The following is an 18,704-nucleotide window of genomic DNA, read 5'->3' as shown; positions in this document are numbered from 1 at the left end:
AGAGCCCAGAGAGTACAGGAGAAGTTGAAGATCAAGTAGCTGGGCCCAGAGGGCACAGCCTGACAAAATCCACCTCATTTCCTAGGAAGAACACTCAGCTTAAGGAGCTGGCTTTAGGTCAGGAAACATCTGCTTGAGCCAGACCTTTCCTCAACTTTCAGCCTGGCCAGAGCCCTGAGCAGGGGAGGCAGCCCAGGCTTCCTGCAGGAGCCAAAAAGCAAATTCTCCATCCTCAGCAGCCCAGGCACTGGGGGAAAGTGGAGCTTTTGCCCCGAGGAGTGATAGCACCTCCAAAAGAAGATCTACAAACAAAGCAACCCAAATCCACAGCCCCGCTGCCAGCTCATGTAAGCCCAGCTCAGTCACTGGAGGTGCATCAGCCCAGCAGGAGGAGTGAACTGAGATCCATCCCTCAGCTCTGGGTGAGCCTGTGCTGTCTGCAGGGTGCACAGTGACCTGTGCAGCCTGGCTGGCTCAGAGCTGAGCACATCTCAGTGCTCTGGGAGGGCTGCTCTGCCCCACAGCTGTACCAGGGGAGAAGGCATCAGCTGCTTTAGCAGCACACAGGCACCTGCAAACGGGAGAAGCTCTAAAAGGGGCAGAAACCACACGGGTTTGGGGTTTTTTTCTCTCCAGACTAAAAAAAATTCCCTAAAATTTGTCCAGAACACCAAGGCCTTACAGCCACTCTAAGAAAAGATGCCAGGGGTTTGAAGTGCTGTCCTGTACTTGTTATCTGACTGTTCTGTACCCTCTAGCAGGGATTGCTCAGAACCCCAAAACAACAGATAACCACTGTGCCAGACACCTGGGGGTGCTAATTACAGAAGTTTGGGGCAGATTTGGCATTCCTACCTCGCAGGGTGCTGCACTTCCCCCTCCGTGCTTCGTTCCTCAGTGACATCGTGCCGTGCATGCCCAGATCCTTCCTCAGCTGCTGTCACAGAAGGCAAGAAATCCCCCAGCACACCCAAATCCACTCTCCAAAGAGAAACTCGGACTCAGGGAGCAGCTCCTGGCTCTGGTTTCAGCTCTGGGACACTGAGGCACCTTCCCAGGGGCTGAGCAGGGACTGCTCCTGCCCTCCCACCTCAGTGCCAGGTGAGGAACCCAACCCCAGGAGCAGGAATGACACCAAATCCCCCCCAGGGCTGCAGGTCCTGGCTGCCAGCTGGGCTCACAGGGATTGGTTTCAGCTGAGCCAGGTGGCCGAGGGTGCAGAACCCAGCCAGGACACGGTGAGCACATCTCTGCACGTGGGCAGCATCAATTATGCACACAGGTCCAGAGCTGGTGTAGCCTGACCCACCCACGGGGTTATTCATTGTCCATCTCATTAACTCAGCTGAAGGTCTGCTGATGGCTAATCCAGAGCCCTGCAGGCCCCTCCTCGGAGCAGCTTCTCAGCTGTTGGTCTGCAAACACTCTGCGAGCACAGAGAGGGTGGCAGAATTTCCATCTCACAGGGAAATGGAGGCACCTTTGTTCTACAAGCAGCTCTCACCAATTCCCTAAACCCCGCAGAGCCAGGATTTGGGAATCACCCCCATGGCCCTGCTCAGGGGATCCAAGGGCTTGGCACACGTCAGAAGGCAGGAGCCACCCGGGAACCACGGAGCAGTTCTGGGATGAATCTGCTTTAAACCACACCACAGGAGAGAATCCATCCCCACACTCTGCCAGCTCCCAGCAGGGAATAGGAGATGCAGATGTTTTTCAGAGTTAGAGAAGGTGGGACACAGCAGCCTTGGAATGGAAGGTTTCCCCAGTACAGTGTTTTTCCTCCTAAGGTTGTAAGAATCCCAGAATTTCATACTGGACCCAAAATTTGATACTGCACCCCAAAATTTCATCGTGCACCCAAAATTTCATACTGGCAGCATTCACCCTTTTGTTGAGGGTCATGGCCAGGAGGCCAAGGAGGAGCTTTTGGTGGCTTTGGGGACCAGGGAGAGCAGAGACATCTCACAGGTACCCCACGGAGCTTGGGTTGAAGTCACTCAAGTCTCATTGGAGCTGCCTGGGAATAAGAAGCTTTAATTCAATTTCCCAGTACAAACACAGATCCAGCACAGAGGAGAGGTTTGCAATACCCACCAGAGCATTTCAGCTGCAAGGAGAATTCCCTGCAGCTTTTCCATCAGGCCATTAAGAAACTTCTTACTCCTAACACTGAACACATAGATGCTATTTCTGCAATGACTGCAACAATATTTTTGCTTTTTAAACACAAACCAACTTTCCAGCTGTACTCAGAGACATTCCTCAAGAACCAGACTTCAGACAGGCTCAGGAGGACTGGATCCAATCCCAATTCCCTCTGACCTGAGACAGTTCACCTCACTTGCTGCTGCAAGGCCTTGACAGGTCTCAGTGGTGCTGTGAAGGTAAATTATCCGAGGACTGTGTGTTTGGAAAGATATCTAAACATCAACTGTTAAGCACAAGATTATTTTGACACCAGCTTTTAAGAACAGTTTTAGATGTCAATGAAAAAAACTGTGAAAATGTTAGGGGGGTGTTAAGAAAAATCTTAATTAAGCCACTTAAAAGGAGATATCTTTTTTTCTCTAATTAACACAGACATATGTACCAGGCAGAGGAGCAGCAAGGCAAAGAAGCTAAAAAGGGAGAGCAACAAGCACATGTAAAAAAGTCCCAAAGGAAAAAAAAAATACAAAAAAATGCCTTATCCAGAGGTGGCTGCAATGTTCCAGAAACATTGGGAGTGTCTCATATCCTTGTTTGGGAGCAAGTCCTGCTGCTGCTGCTCTGCTCAGAGATTGGTATTGATCCCAGCAGGTCAGCAAAGCCCTAGACAGAGGCAGCTCTTTGCTACTCGAGTCCTGTGCTTTGATAAATGACCATCCTGCAGAAATCAGCTCCAAGCGGGCAAAAGACTGCAATGTCCCCCAAAACGAGCATCATAATTCATGACTGGGCTGCCAGGGCTGCAGTCTCAGAGGTTTTGCTCCTCAAAGGAGCTCCTCAGGGTGGGAGATGTGGCTGTGCTGTTCTGCACTCCAGCACCCCCATAAAACCTCTGCTAGGAGCCCTCAAAGCCGCTCCCCACTGTTCTGCAGCGCTGATTCCCACAGCAGGAATTACAGAGATGGCACAACTAAAATGTGACAAGTCCACCAAATCAAGAGACAAAATGAAATCTGTGTGTTTTTCTGCTCTGATCCCACCGTTTCACACCCTGTCAAAGCCTCCTTCCCCTCTCCTTCCCCTGCCCAACAACCCTCCAGCCAGGCTCCTCACCCTCGCCCAATTCCCTGATTCCCTGAGTCCCTTTTGTGCTGCCTCCCTCCGTGGGGCTGAGGCAGCAATGCAGGGCAGAACTCTGCAGCAATCTGTGATTAATTGCAAGCACTGTGACAGAGGCTGCAGTTTGGGCTGTTCACACACACACTCTGCAAACCAGGGCTCCAAATCCCCACTGCTGCCCAGCAGCTCTCAGGGCTGCAGCACGCTGGAGCTGGGAGCAAAACATGGTTTAAATTCACCTCTGAAGCAGATTATGGCTCTGTAGAGCCTGGAATGCTTTATCTAGAAGGGCTTTTCCCTTTCCCAGTGTAACCCACCGCTGCTGGGGCACAGTGAGACCCATCAGAGCTGACTGAGGCAGGGCCCTCTCCAGAATTGCCACCCATGGGTGCAGATGTGATCTCTGTACATCCAGCACAAGGAGGCAGAGCAGGGAGTGTGGCCCCTCTGATTCTCCTGCTGCTACACAGCACGAAACCTAATTAAAACTGTGGCACCCTCCTCAAAAAACCCCAAACATCACTGAAGTGGTTTAGCTACTTTAACCCCATCTGTTTGCAAGATTTAGGATCCTAAGGTGCTTTGGAGAGAAGTGGCGCCTATTAACACTTAATTAACCACCAGGAAAAGAAAGAAATAAAAGCCGTGTCATAAAATGACTTCTAAGAGTTCCACAGCTGGTGAATGATCCAAGGGAAGACACTCCTTTGAAAAAGTCTCCTCTGGCCTCACAGTCTTGGATTAAAACCTCGTCCAAATAATATCACTATCAAGACAGAGGGAGACTTTTATCTGTAGCCAACCTCCATATCAGTAGATACAGTGCTCAGGGAGTTGTGCCAAGGCTAGTTAGTAGCTTATTTATGTTTTTCATCTCACACTGCTTCCAAGTGCTCCACAAAAGCCTTTTAGAGCTACCAGCATTAACGTTCTGGGGGAGAAATTCAGTTACAAGGGACACACATTGCCCAAATTCACATCCCAAGGAGCGAGCAGATCCAGACAGCAAACTAGAAAAATGGCCAAGTAAAATAAAAGTATTCATTTCTCTTATGTGGGCTAGACAACCTTACCATGAAACCCTTGAGATTAATTAGCTACAGTTGCTAATAATTTATAACCACTCAGAGAAACTTAGGAGACCTCACATGCCTAACGCTTGCACACAAAAAAAAAAAATAAATAAATTATGAAAATGCTCTACTCCTGTAGCTTTAGGAGAATGAATCTTGAGAAGCCCAACTGCCCAAAGCTGCTGCTGGCTGATGACCCAGCTGGACAAAACACGCTGTCACGGAGATCTAGGTGAAAAATCACATTTATTCAGCAATTATTTATAGAACTATAGAATGGAATGGGTTGGAAAGGATCTTAAAGATCGCTTTGTTTCAAAGCCCTGCCATGGCAGGGACACCCTCCCCTGTCCCAGGTTCCTCCAAGCCCTGTCCAGCCTGGCCTTGGGCACTGCCAGGGATCCAGGGGCAGCCACAGCTGCTCTGGGCACCTGTGCCAGGGCCTGCCCACCCTCATAGGGAATTTTTTTTTCCCAATATCCAACTTAAATTTCCCTTCTTTCAGTTTGAACCCATTCCTCCTTAATTTTAAATAGGATGAGTATTTAGTTGAGGGGGAAACTGCACTTGTCTTGGTGAGGTCTCTTAATTTTCAGTGCATCTTTTATAGATGAAATTTTCTAAATGCTAAGGATAAGGCTCAGAAGAATCATCTCAGGAATTAAAGGGTCTGGATCTCACCTACAGGTAAGGCTGGAGGCAGAGCTGTAATTTGGATTTCCATGGATCAGCAACTCAGAACAAATCATGGAGATGATGATGATGATGGATTAGGGGTTGTGAGAGGTCGTACTGCAGCTGGGTGCTCCAGCTCCCCTTTTAATTGATAACAAAACCCTGAAGGGAGCTGATTGCAAATAAAAGAGCCCGGGGCACCCCAGCCCTCCTGCACCACTGTTATCCCTTCCCAGCCTGGGGACAAACAGAAATGTGCTGCATTGTCCTGCCTCAAGAAAAAACACCTCTGGAAGAGCTCCTGCTGCACTGGAGCCTCTTTTGTTTGAAGATCTGAGGCTGCCACGTGTCCAGACATCCCAAAGAGCTACAAAACTCAGCAGTTCTTAGGGGAAGAGGAGGGAGGGAGAGGCATTATCCCACATTTCACAGAGAGAGAACGATGTCACAGGAATTTAAGGGCACCACCTCAAGATCGAGCTGCACCTTTCCTCAAACACTCAAAGCTGGAAGTTTGCACCTTTGTCAATGGATCAAAACTGGATGCAAAACTCATTGCAACAGAACATCCTCAGGAAATAACGCAGCTTCTCCTCCTCCACTCCCTTCCACTGCCTCATTTGGAATGTCACTCCTTACACAATGATGTTAAGTGGCTGGAGCAGGGTTTATTAACAGATGAGAACTTTGTAAACCACCCCCACCCCTCCTCACCCCTGAAAAAAACCCAAAATAACCCACCAAACCCAAAAGGAGATGAGGGAAGAAAAGGAGACACAAAGGCAAAAAGAATGGAGGTGGAGGAGGGTTGAAAGGAAACATCAATTTCACAGAGCTCACATCAGAGCACAAAGCCGAGCTGCAAAGAGGACAAAAAGCAGATAGGAAAAGTCATCAAAGCCTTTTCATGGCAGTGACCGTCTCTCCCTGGGTCTCTTCCTCAGCCTCTGCCTTTCCCTGGGGATGCAGGAGCTCATCCCAGCCTGCAGAGCAATTGCAAGGGGGCTTTGGGGTTATTTTTAAGACAGAGTCATTATAGCCCTTGTGACTCATGGCTTGTAATGATGGATGTTGTTTGATCTGCACGGACACAGGCAGCCAAATAATTTTTTTTTTAAAGGATCCTGAGGGGGAAAAAACCATTTCACAGAAAATGACAAGTGGAAAAGAAGATGGTTCATTGGAGCAGGGACTCACACTGACACACAAGCACAGTGCCAGTTCTACCTGTTATTTTACCTCCCATTTTTAACAGCTCCTTATCCTTTACATCCTTGGCTTTCCCTGGCCCATTACAGAGCTGGCCCAAGGTAGTGACTGGACAGCAGTGGACCAGAGGACACACAGGGGCTGGGATAAACTGGGACAGCATAAATAGAAAATAAATCAAATTAAGAGCAATCTCTGAAACATTTCCTGCCCCTCCAGCTCCCTGTCCCCAAGGGGTTTTTGTGAACCTTGCCTGTCCTCTTTCTCCTTCACAGCTCTTTTCCTTGGATGGTCGTGGGCTGGTTTTCCTGGACAGAAATGGCAGTGGCAGACAGCTGGCAGGAAGGACAGCCAGAGCGAGCCCCCAGGATGCTGCTGGGTGTGCAAATGCCAAGGCAGGATCAAAGTATTGCTCCTTTGATAACCTCCAAGTGAAATTCCTGAATTAGCAGCAGCCGTGGCCCCGAATGCACTTCAGCCACAGCATGACTTGAAGGCTGATTTTCTAACAGAGGCATGAAGGAGCCTCTCCAGTGTCTCAGAGAGCACAGCAGAAGCCCCCAGAGCTGAGTCCAACTTGTGAGTTTTCACTTTTTTCACCCTTCTTCCCTTACATAAAGAAGCCAAGCAGAGCTGCCCTGGTTTCTGCTCCATATAAATCATATGGCCGGGGAGTGGGGATCACTTTGACAATGAATTAACATTTCTGGGTTGCTATTTCTGTCCCTTTGTTTGCCCAGACACAAAGGCTCAGCCCTCTGTAGTTCCCAGATCACAATGTCTGTGTTGCATGAGATCATGCTTGTGCTTTTGGACATGTCTTTTCTTTTTTTTTTCTTTTTTTATTTTGAACAGCTCCTACTGAATTCCCCCAACTCAGCATTTTCCTTCCTCTTGCTCTCAGTTGATCAAACAACATCAAATGGAGCCCAGGAGCTGTGCAGATACATTTTCCTCGTGTTTTTAATAAGGCAGGAGGAGGTTTGTGTGGTCATTTGGGGGAAGTGAATTGGAGCAGAGAGGCAGTACCTGACAAATAAGAGACAGCAGGAGCAGAAAGGACTGGAAAGAGGTGACAGTGACAGCAGGGACAAGTGGGACTTCATCTGGGCAAAGTCCTGGCTTTGTTCATCACAGCCTCCCAAGGGAGAGAACCAGGCAAGGGAGAACCTCACCAGGCTGAGAATCATGGAATGGGTTGGGTTGGGAGGGACCTTAAATCCCACCCAGTGCCACCCCTGCCCTGGCAGGGACACCTCCCACTGTCCCAGGCTGCTCCAGCCCTGTCCAGCCTGGCCTTGGGCACTGCCAGGGATCCAGGGGCAGCCACAGCTTCTCTGGGCACCTGCGCCAGGGCCTGCCCACCCTCACAGGGAAGGATTTTGTCCCAATATCCCATCTAAATCCACTTTCTGCCAGTTTAGAGCCATTCCCCCTTGTCCTGTCACTACTCTTATAAAAATAATACAGAATACTGAGTATACTGGAATGAAGAGCAGAGGCAGCTCAGACTTTTAAAGAGAAATAATCTGTTCCAGGCAGCTTTGGAACAGGGGACAGGGGTTCTGGGAGCACGAGGGCAGTGCTGGCACAGCCTTGGGGACAAGCACACGGACCCTGCAGCCCACGGGGTCAGGAGAGGAGCTCTGAGCCTGGCTGGAGGGTTTGTGCCTGCTCACCCCCATCCTCTCCAACCCGTGGAACAAATGAACACAGCAGAGATCCCAGACAGACCTGGAGACTGTTTGGGGTGGCCTCTGGCTGCAGCAGGAGCCTCTCCCCGTGCTGACACTGCAGAGGTGCGGGGCAGCCAGCCAAAAGAATACTTAGGGTGCAGCAAAACCCAGGGAAACAGATTTTACAGAGACAGGCACTAATTCACTCAGTCAGAAACAAATCCCCAATTTCCTGGTCTCTCTCCCCACAGCTGGAATTTTCAAGAGGAAGGAGGATCATAAAGCCCTGAAGGAGCAGAAATCTCCTCTCACCATGCCAGCTCACATCCTCCCCGCAGGATCATAAATACCATATCCCCCAAACAGGGAAACACTAAATCAGGAGAGCTAATTAACAGTGTGCTTTACAGAGAGGGGCTCCCTCGAGCCCACTTCTCTCATTAGCATCCCTCCCCTTTTTAAGGGGCAGGGGAGGCAGGAGCTGGCAGCTCAGGGGTCCCAGCAGAGGGACAGGGGTCCCAGCAGAGGGACAGGGGTCCTAATAGAGGGACAGAGGTCCCAGCAGAGGGACGGGGTCCTAATAGAGGGACAGGGGTCCCAATAGAGGGACAGGGGTCCCAATAGAGGGACAGAGGTCCCAGCAGAGGGACAGGGTGGCTGCCACCACCTGCTGGGACACAGCAGCCCAGCCCAGCTGTCCCACAGCAACAGGCAGTGCCTATAAAAAGAGCTGACAAGATTTGAAACAACTGCTGCACAACAACCTCGCCTCGCTCCAGCTTTTGGGCTGACAGACATCTTGGGTTTGTTTTCACTTCTTTAATTGATATCTTATTAAATTCCCTGTAAATAAAGGCAGCAAAGAGCAGCGTGCAGGCAGTTGGGAGAGCAGGGCTGGCAGCGAGATGCCCAAGGGGAGGAGAGACAGGAATTCAGGAGGGAAATGAGTCATCTCCAGGTTGCCACAGACACCAGCCTGGCATGGGGACGGTGGTGCTACAGGACACCTTCCCTGGGTGATTTGGCACCAGTGCCACCAGCTCAGGCCCTGCTCGTGCTGGGATGCTGTCTTGGTTTGAGAGGACAGGTGTCTGCCAGGGAAAACTGGAGTTTCCCTTGGAATGGAGAATGTAAACCCTCTCCCTCCAAATTATAATAATTATGCAGTTAAAGGTTTTCAGGCAGAGTTTTGGGAATAATAGTTTTTAACTAGGTGCCATAAAAGCCCTCAGAGAGCACGGAGCAGTCCCACAGCAGTGCCTGAGGGAGGGTTTGGCCTCTGCTGCACAGCACACGTCACTGGTGCTGGCAGAACTCCAGCTGACCTCGAGGGATGAGAGACACAAAACATCTGCACCCCACACTGCACCCTCCAGCAGACTTCCCTCTGCTCCTCGAGGAAAGAGGCAGGGCTGAGGCGGGGCTGTGGGGAGGACACAGCCAGGAGCCATCCTGCTGGGCTGCCCTTTCCAGAATAACCAGCTCCTGCTTCCCATCCCACCCTGCAGTCACCACATCACCTCCCAAAAACTCTCAGCCCCGTGCTCTGCACTGGCCACGCACTGGGAGCCGGTTGGATGCAGGGTAAGAGAGACCTCATTTCATCCACACTTTGTCTGAGACAGCGGGGCTGATCTCTGAACTGAAGTGCACAAAGCTGCTTTATTCCTGTTTTTGAGATGGGGGAGCAGAGCAGAGCAGGAATGAGTGATCCATCTATGCCCCCACTGGAAGCAGGAGACAGAAAAGGGACAGCCCCAGATCCCAGCAGCCTTCCTCTGCCCCCAGGCAGTGAACAGCTTTCCAAAGCAGTGAGAACTGCAAGGACAGCACGAGGGATGCACCTGAACTGCTCACCCAGAGCCAGCAGCCCTGCCTGAACCCCTGCCCCGGGGTTTGCTCCGTGCCCGTGTGCCATTCTCTGATTCCTCAAGTGCAAGGCCACTGCAGGAGCCTCCCTCCAGCTGCCCAGCCTCGGCAGGGTGTTCAGAACACGGAGACAAATCAAGAAACCAACATTTTGCTTTGTTACTTTGCAAGAGCAACTTTTGTGCAGCAGCTGCCCTGCCCCGAGGGCTGCAGGCAGAGGAACCCCAGTGTTATGTCCCAAAAACAGCTTTCTGCCAGTAATTAATCACAGAGTTCATGATACTTCTGGAGAAAGCTGCCCAGAAATAACCCCGTGGGACATGAACTGACTGCAGGGCTCTTCTACTTTCACCAGCCATTGTCAGGACCTTTGCCAGCTCCAGGAGAGGGCTGGAGTTTTACAGCCAGCCACTACCTGGTGACCACATGGAAAACTTGAGAGCTTTTTCCCCAGATCATGCACTGGGAAGTAGCTGCTGTAAATTAACATTTCCATTAACGTTGCACTCCAAACTAAAAGTGGGAAATGAGCACCACTGTGCCAGTGTGAGGTGGAGATGTGAGACAGCTCAGTGACCCCAGCACGGACACGCATCCAATCAGTCACGAGGCCAAGGATGCCCTAAAAGTCTGCACAAAACTAAGCAATGTCCTTATTAAAAAAAAAAAAAAAAAAAAAAACAAACACAAAAAAAACCAAAAAAAGAGCAAAAAAACCCCACAAAACAAAACAAACAAACAAACAAAAAACCCACAACAACAAACAACCCAGTGATAGAATTGTGCTTGAAAAAAATTAATTACTGACTGTCCAGTTTGGATAGCCTCACTGCAATCAGACAAGTTTTGGATGAGGTGGGCCCCTCTTGTGTCTTCCCCTCATCTTCACCACGAGGGTGGGGAGGTTGCCCAGAGCAGCTGTGGCTGCCCCTGGATCCCTGGCAGTGTCCAAGGCCAGGCTGGACAGGGCTTGGAGCAGCCTGGGACAGTGGGAGGTGGCCCTGGTTGGACCCAGGTGATCTTTAAGGTCCCTCCCAACCCAAACCCTTCCATCCCACCACTGGCACGCCCCGGTGCCATCCTGCACCAGGCCCCACCTGGCAGCACAGACTGGGATTGTCACTCCATCAGGGAAAGAAAAGCAGACAGGGATTGATTGCTGCCCCAAAAATCCCACTGGGGATTCTCTCCCAGCCAAACACAACAAGCAGAGCCCTCAGTGCTGTGCTCAGACAGCCCCTGGCCTCCTCCTGCTGCTCCTATATGATAAATTCCACAGCGTTGTGGTTTGTTGTTGGGTTAGGAATGAAAATAATCCTTGCCCAGCTCTCCAGGGCTCACAGTGCCATCTCCAAACAAACACTTCACTGGCTGGCAGGGAGCTTTGTGAGCACAACCCCATGTGCTGAACTGTGCAGGGGCTTTGGAGATGTGCTGGGTCACAGAGATTGCCTGGAGCCCTCCACCCTTTTTAAAGCAGTTTCTTTGTGGGCTGCATTCAAACCATCCCCCCCAGCAGCACTGAACAGGGAATGGGCACCACTTGCCAGCCAGCAGCTCCAAATCCACATCCTAAAAGGCACAAGAAGATTTCCTGGATTTCCTTGGTGCCTCATGGAGGGGGGAAAAAATAAGAGAAAAAAGGGTGAGTGAAATTTAAAAAATGAAGCAAGAGAAGAGCTTTTATCCAAGGATTATCTTCCATATACAGCCTACTCTCGTAATATCCCTAAATTGTTCTGCATCCATGCAAAAACTCCTTGTGCTCCAGAGCACAGAGAGAAGTCAGATTTCACTCTGTGCCTATGGGCATTAATTCAGGTTATCTCAACCCTCCTTTTGCTCCATCCACATCCATCACACTCCTTACCTCCTGCACAGGCAGGGATGTGCTCTTCCACATCGCTTATCTGCCAATTTCCATTTTCAATCAGATGTCTCCCAGCATTCCCAAACTGTTACCCTGGGTTTCTTTGCCTGACACGTTGTAAAAATAACCCAGACTGCAAAGCTTAGTTGGTGTTTACAGGAGCCTGTGGAAACTTCCAGCTCACAATAATTAACTTCCAATCAAATGTTAAGCTACATTAAATAAAAAATAGAGGGCAGTTTGGGGAAATGCTCCAAAATCCACTGGTGGTGGGAGGCAGTGCCCTCTGGGAACAAATTAATGACATCTATTAAAGGGAGAATCCTGGTGGATTAGGTGAGCTAACAAAAGTAATAATAATTAACATCAGTCACATGGAACATAATTGACTTCCAAGCGCTTCTGACATCACTTTTCTAATAAAGATGTTGGAAAATCATCAGAGTTGGCCAGAGAGCTTATCAGGGACCAGCACAGGCAGCAGGATTAGCTGATTCACCCCAGGAGGAGCCGCTCGTCCTTCCCAGCAGAGTAAAGGGAATTTTCAGCAGCCGAATCTTTGCTGCTCTTTCACCCCTCCCCAGCCCAGCCCGGGCAGGGGGACCCTGGGGGGACCCTTGAGGGACCCTTGCATGGAGCTGCCTGCCAGGAGTTGCCCTTTTTAGAGCTCCACACTGATTAATTTGTGGTGATGGGAGAGCCATCCCTGCCTGCTTTGGGTTGGGTTTATGCTGCCCAAAATGATGTCTACCTCTGAGAAAAGCTTCACTTTGCACGGGAAGTTGGACACAGCTCCAGGCTGGCTGCTCTGGAATCCAGACCTCCTCCTCCTCTGGGTTAAGTGCCTTTTCCACAAAACCTTTCTGCAAATGGCAGCTGGCTCCGTGTTTTGAAATGTGATTTGTCAAGCCCTGGAGATGGTCTAATATTGCAACCACCCTGCAGCACCAGCCACGCTCCTCCTTGGAGGGGGTTCCTACAGAAACCCTTCCTTTCTGTCCAGGAAAGCCACAGGCTCCATCGGGCACAGTCTAAAAACCAATTTCTGGACAAAGTAAACGTCACTTTTGGAGCAGTTTTTCCCAAGCCTGAACACGCCACCATCCCACCCCTCCCTGTCACCCCTGGATATCTGTCCCTGCTGACATATCCAAAACTCATCCACTGGTGTCTACAATGCTTCATTAGTCCCCAGGGCTCTACCCACTCATTTATTAGTGTCCTTTTCTCCTATGAGGCATTAGGACTGGTACTTTTAACTCCCCTGTGCCCAGATGCTGCCTAAAAAACCACACAGAAACACAGGAGGGTTTGGGTTGGGAGGGACCTTAAACCCCATCCAGTGCCACCCCTGCCATGGCAGGGACACCTCCCACTGTCCCAGGCTGCTCCAAGCCCCATCCAGCCTGGCCTTGGGCACTGCCAGGGGTGGTGTATCCACAGCTTCTCTGGGCACCCTGTGCCAGGGCCTGCCCACCCTCACAGGGAACAATTTTTTCCCCAGTATCCAGTCTAAACCCACTCTCAGTTGAAGCCATTCCCCCCTGTCCTGTCACTCCAGGCTCTTGTCAAAAGCTCCTCTCCATGTCTCCAGCAGGTTCCCTTCAGGTCTCCTGCATCACCCTGAAGCCCTTCCCAGCCCCGAGCAGCCTGAGGGAGCCCTGCTGGCTGCTCTGTGCCTGGTGACACCTCAGGTGACACCTCAGGTGACCTCAGCACTGCCAGGAGCAGCCCCAGCACCCGAGGGTCTGTCCCCAGTGCCCACCAGCTGCAATAATGAGGATGACTCTGATCCCCCTCTGTCCCTCCCTGGGGAACAGTGCAGCCTTTCAGCACTCAGGGTTCATTGGGAATGGATGTCCCCAGCATGGCACGGGGTCACACAGCCCTGTCCCCCGCCTGGCTGGTGGCCTTTGTCTCACATCCCAGCCCAATCAGCTCCAAACCCTCATCAGCACCTCCCCAGAGGGTTTGGGGAGGATGTTCCCACCCAGCCCTGCCTCTCTGCCCCTCGCCAGCCTCGGGGACTGGGAGCTTTGGACTTTCCAGTCATTGCAAAAATCCTGCTCACGCTGTCCCAGAGAGCCTGTGGGAGACAAGTTTGTTATGGAGCAGCCAGATCACATTTTTCCAGCCTGAATATTCTCCTGTTTGTGCCCTCTCCACCCTCCTGTCCCTTCCTCTCTCCCAGCCACGCTGGCAGCAAACACCACGGGGTTTTCTTCCCCCCTCCAGCAGATGTTTCATTTGCTTTTGTGGGTACAGCATGCAGGTCAGGCCCTGGCAAGGCACACAAATCCTGAGCTGCACAGCTAAGGATGAGCATCTGCAGCCAGGATTAACCCAGGAGGTGGGAAAAGCCACACCCAGCAAGAGAACACAAACCTCCCTTTCTGATTGCTTTGCACTAACACCAACACATTTATTTCCCAGGATTTCCAAGAGGTGGGAGAGTGCCTGGCTTGCTCAGCACCTCCTGTTTTACTGGGGAGTAGGGTAACAGAATTCCTTGTTCCACATCCAAAGAGGGACAGCGGGGGTGGCAGTGGGACCCACACACTTGTCCTGTCCTCGCCTGCCCGTGACATCTCCTGGGTCTGGAGCATCCTCTGGGATTTCCACTGGCCTCTTGCCACTTCTCCTTCCCCAGCCCATGTTCCCAAGTATCCCCAAAATGGATCTCATGCCATTTTTGGGGATAAGGCTCATTAAAGCTGCCTCACACCACCAGAAGGGGAAGGCATCTGAGAGAGCTTGCAGCATTCCAGCTCCCGTGGGTGATCCTTTCCCCAAGGCAACATCTGGAGCAACAGCTGGCCTGCTCCCTCCTGATGGCCTGAGGAGGTCTGGAAGTGTTTAACACCAAAATTCAGCTCTTGTGTACCCTACCCTCTTTCCAGGGAATTTACAGCAAGGATATTTGGAGTGGCAAGTCCAGAGGAATTGCTGACTGTTGCTAACTCTCCACTTCATTTTTTTTTTTTTACTTCTAAGGTCTCATTTTACACTCAACTGTTGTTTTCCTCGTGGTGGATAAATGATCTGTTGACATCCTCAGGGCAGAGAAAGTTCCCAGTGGGCAGCTCTTCCTAAGAGACTGCAACAAAACCAACCTGACCTGGCATATTTAATATTTGTAAGGCTGGAAAGAAGTGTGAAGAAAACAAGCAACACCACTTTAAAAAACGCAGTAATTTTCAGGCTTCATAACAAAGCAGAACAGCAAGCAAGTCACACAACAAGTCACCTTTAGGCTACAGCTATCTATTTTTTATGACAGAGCTCAAATAAATTTTTAATCAGTGTTGTCTCAGTGCAATCAGCAGATTACAAAGGCTCCTGGAGACAGAGGCAGGAGGGGGGTGGAGGAGATCCCAGCTGCCCAGGATAAGGTGTCTCCCATGCAGGCTGAGGGATGTCCCTGCTGGCTGTGGTTTCCAAACCCTGCGAGTGGGGACTCCCAAATTCCCAGGGATGGTTGGTGATGGCACCTGCTGACCACACGGGGTTTGTGTTGCTCCATCCACGAGCAGGGAGCACAAAGCTGAGCATGGAAAGGTTATTATACCTGGGAGAGACCCCTGCCAAAACCCACGGCCTGTCTGGGCTCTCCTCCTTCCTGCTGGCAGTCCACAGGATTCCCAGCGATGCCTTAAGTTTTGGCTTTCATATTTATTTGTACTGCCTTAGTGTGTGACTCTGCACTTCATATGAAGTGTGAGCGAGTTCTCCTCCAGCTCAGTCACACCAAACAATCCTTCTGCAGCCCCAGGACCAAGGGCACCGCTGCAGCCTCAGGCCCAAAAGTGCAAACAGCAGGAACTGAGGGGAGCAAACTGGGAGGATGGGACTGCATCCCCTGAAGTGTAACTGGACAATGAACCCCAAAGTGTGGATGGACCAAAACTTAGAAAAGTGTGAAAACTCCTGACTCTGGGTCCATCTTGGGTGGAGCCCTGGCCGGGCTCTTGCACTGCCCAAGGTGAGTCCTTTGAAGCCCTTTTAATAAATTCCTGCTTTATTCCTGTAACTCTGTCCAGCCTCTGTTCCAGGCAGCCTCTGAAGCATCACCAGGACACAGATTCCCACATGGACACCAGGGACCCCAAGCCCCCCTGACACTCTCCCAGGCTTTCCTCTCTGAGCCACACACGCTGGCAGGGTGAGTGTCCCCAAAGCCACGCGGGGCTGTGGGGGATGTCACTTGAGGAGATGTCCACTTCCTGCCTCTCCATTTTCTTTACAGGCACTGAAAAATTCGCTTCTTCATGGAGCTGGGCCAAAAGCAGCAAAGGACTGCTCCTTCCCCCTGCTGAGGGCCCAGAGCCCAGCACACAGGGAAGGCATTACAGCTATGTAACCTGGGGTCACATTTCACCCTGGACTCAATTACCAAGGGTTAAAAATGGAACAAGACTTTACTTTCCCATAGGAAAGTTGCTCTCTGCCGCCAGCGGCCTCCTGACACTTCCACAGAGAGCAGCATCCTCCTCAGCTCTGCTTCAGAGGGAATTTCTCCCTGCTGGCAGCTCCCCAGCAGACAGCTCCTCCTCTGCAGGCCACCACATCCTGCTCACACGGAGCATCCCGGGGTGGCTGCTGCTGCCAGGGGAGCCTTCACACCATGGCAGCACAAACAGCCAGAGCACCACGGCCCTGTCTCGTGTAAAACCCCCTCTCACACCAACAGGCTCCAGGCAGAAGATGGAGATGATTTCTGCTGGCAGAGGACTCGGGGAAAACGCCTCTCCAGAGGGTGGCAAGAGGCAGGGCTGGAGCTCCATGCCAGATTCCTGGTGGCATCCCTGTGGTGGGGATGTGCAAATCCCCCCTCCTGGAGCACTGACAGCATCCCCACCACGTGTGCAAATCCCCCCGTCCTGGAGCACTGACAGCACCCTCACCACGTGTGCAAATCCCCCCTCATGGAGCACTGACAGCATCCTCACCACGTGTGCAAATCCCCCCTCCTGGAGCACTGACAGCACCCTCACCACGTGTGCAAATCCCACATCCTGGAGCACTGACAGCATCCTCACCACGTGTGCAAATCCCCCATCCTGGAGCACTGACAGCATCCTCACCACGTGTGCAAATCCCCCCGTCCTGGAGCACTGACAGCATCCCCACCACGTGTGCAAATCCCCCCCTCCTGGAGCACTGACAGCATCCTCACCACGTGTGCAAACCCCCCCTCCTGGAGCACTGACAGCACCCTCACCACGTGTGCAAATCCCTCATCCTGGAGAACTGACAGCACCCTCACCACGTGTGCAAATCCCCCCGTGCTGGATCTCTGACAGCATCCCCACCATGTGTGCAAATCCCCCCTCCTGGAGCACTGACAGCATCCCCACCATGTGTGCAAATCCCCCCTCCTGGAGCACTGACAGCATCCTCACCACGTGTGCAAATCCCCCCTCATGGAGCACTGACAGCATCCTCACCACGTGTGCAAATCCCCCATCCTGGAGCACTGACAGCACCCTCACCACGTGTGCAAATCCCTCATCCTGGAGCACTGACAGCATCCTCACCACGTGTGCAAATCCCCCCTCATGGAGCACTGACAGCATCCTCACCACGTGTGCAAATCCCCCATCCTGGAGCACTGACAGCATCCTCACCACGTGTGCAAATCCCCCCTCATGGAGCACTGACAGCATCCTCACCACGTGTGCAAATCCCCCCGTGCTGAAGCACTGACAGCATCCTCACCATGCCCTCCCCACCGCCCTCAGCCCTGGACAGACGGGCCCAGGCAGGGCTCGTGTCCCACACCCGCAGCAGCACAGGGCAGCACGAACACGTCGGGTTCTCTGTGCTCATCCAGCCCCCACTGCTGCTCCTCCTGCACCAGCCAGGGCTCCCCTCACAGCCCAGGCAACGTGAGGTGAATGGCAGAGACGTGAGGGAGGCGTTTCGGCAGCACAGGCGGCGGCAGCAGCGTGAGGGAGCGCGGCAGGCCTCGGCCCTGCGTCTGCTCCTGCACAGTGCCTGGGCAGAAGGGATTATCTGGCAGGAGAAGGAAGAGCCCAGTCCACACCGATGAGTCTCGTTTGGAGACCCTGCTGCTGTGTTTGCCAGCCCTGCTGGGCCCGTGCAGCCGCCTCGCTGCGGGGCTCCATGGGCAGCTGCACCCCATGCCCACCTCGCCCAATGCTCCCTCACGCTGCCCCAAGGCACAGCTGGAAATTTAATGGGTGTCCTGGTGGCCAGGGCTGGGATAGTCCCTCCCTGCAGAGGTGCTGGCACACCCTCGGTGTCACCTGGACACCCCCTCGGTGTCACCTGGACACCCCCAGGCTGCACAGAGGAGAGGAGGAGCAGCACGGGGCTGTCCTGGGCAGGGGCTCGGTGTCCCCTCGCCCACAGGGGAGGATGGGGTCACTCACTGCAGGGTCAGGTTTCCCAGAGCTGTCATTGGGGGGGTCACATCTCCAAAGCACCCAGCACACGGGGGGTGTCAGCAAACCTGGCCCCAGTGTGCAAACCCCACCAGAACACTCCAGAAAAACACAGCCAGCCCCGTCTATTCTCTCTCCCACACACACTGCAGTGCATATCATCTCCACCACAGCAAGGGGACAGATATACATCGGTGATGTCTTTCATTTCTCCTGCTGAAAGCTGCTGGCTGCAGAATCTGGCAGCCAGGGAGCCGTGGTCAAGCTCCCAGAGCTGCTCCAGAGGGGAGCAGCAGCTCCAACACAGCCCCATCCCTGCCCTCTGCCCCAGAGCAGGCCAGCCTCATTTCTAGAGCTCATTAAAGAGGGATAAAAGTAACCTTTAAAGGTTGCTTTCATGTGAAACAAGTCTGAAACCAAACAATGACTTGGCAAAGAGTGAATTGGATTTTTAAAAGCGATGCGTTTTACTGGAAATCTTATTTCTTTCCCTTTTTTTTTTTTTTCCTTTCCCTTTTTTCTCCTTTTGAGCCTGATGGTGGATTATTTTTCCTTGACACAATCCCGCCTCCGCTGTGATAGATGACGGCACATTTAGCAGTGTTCAGCCAAAACTTTTTATCTCCATATGGAAGATGGATGGACGAGGACTCTG

At 52.1% G+C, this 18,704-nt stretch overlaps 1 protein-coding gene across 2 annotated transcripts in view; it reads right to left on the bottom strand.

Moving 5' to 3' along the window:
- The window catches only part of NEURL1B (neuralized E3 ubiquitin protein ligase 1B), a 122,079-nt gene that overhangs the window by 83,321 nt on the left and 20,054 nt on the right, over positions 1–18,704 (bottom strand). Inside the window, exon 1 of one of the 2 annotated variants that reach the window (XM_063413562.1) lies at positions 856–919. The exons of the other annotated variant lie outside the window; for it this stretch is intronic. Coding sequence (XP_063269632.1) covers positions 856–916 — 61 coding nt within the window. The 5' untranslated portion in view covers positions 917–919. Of the gene's footprint in view, positions 1–855; positions 920–18,704 lie in introns of those variants that run through there. 2 annotated transcript variants of the gene reach the window in all.

This window comes from Prinia subflava, chromosome 16 (genome assembly GCF_021018805.1).
Source record: "Prinia subflava isolate CZ2003 ecotype Zambia chromosome 16, Cam_Psub_1.2, whole genome shotgun sequence".
Classification (NCBI taxonomy): Eukaryota; Metazoa; Chordata; class Aves; order Passeriformes; family Cisticolidae; genus Prinia; species Prinia subflava.
The sequence above is the reverse complement of the archived record's forward strand: the minus strand, read 5'-3'. Positions and strand labels throughout refer to the sequence as shown.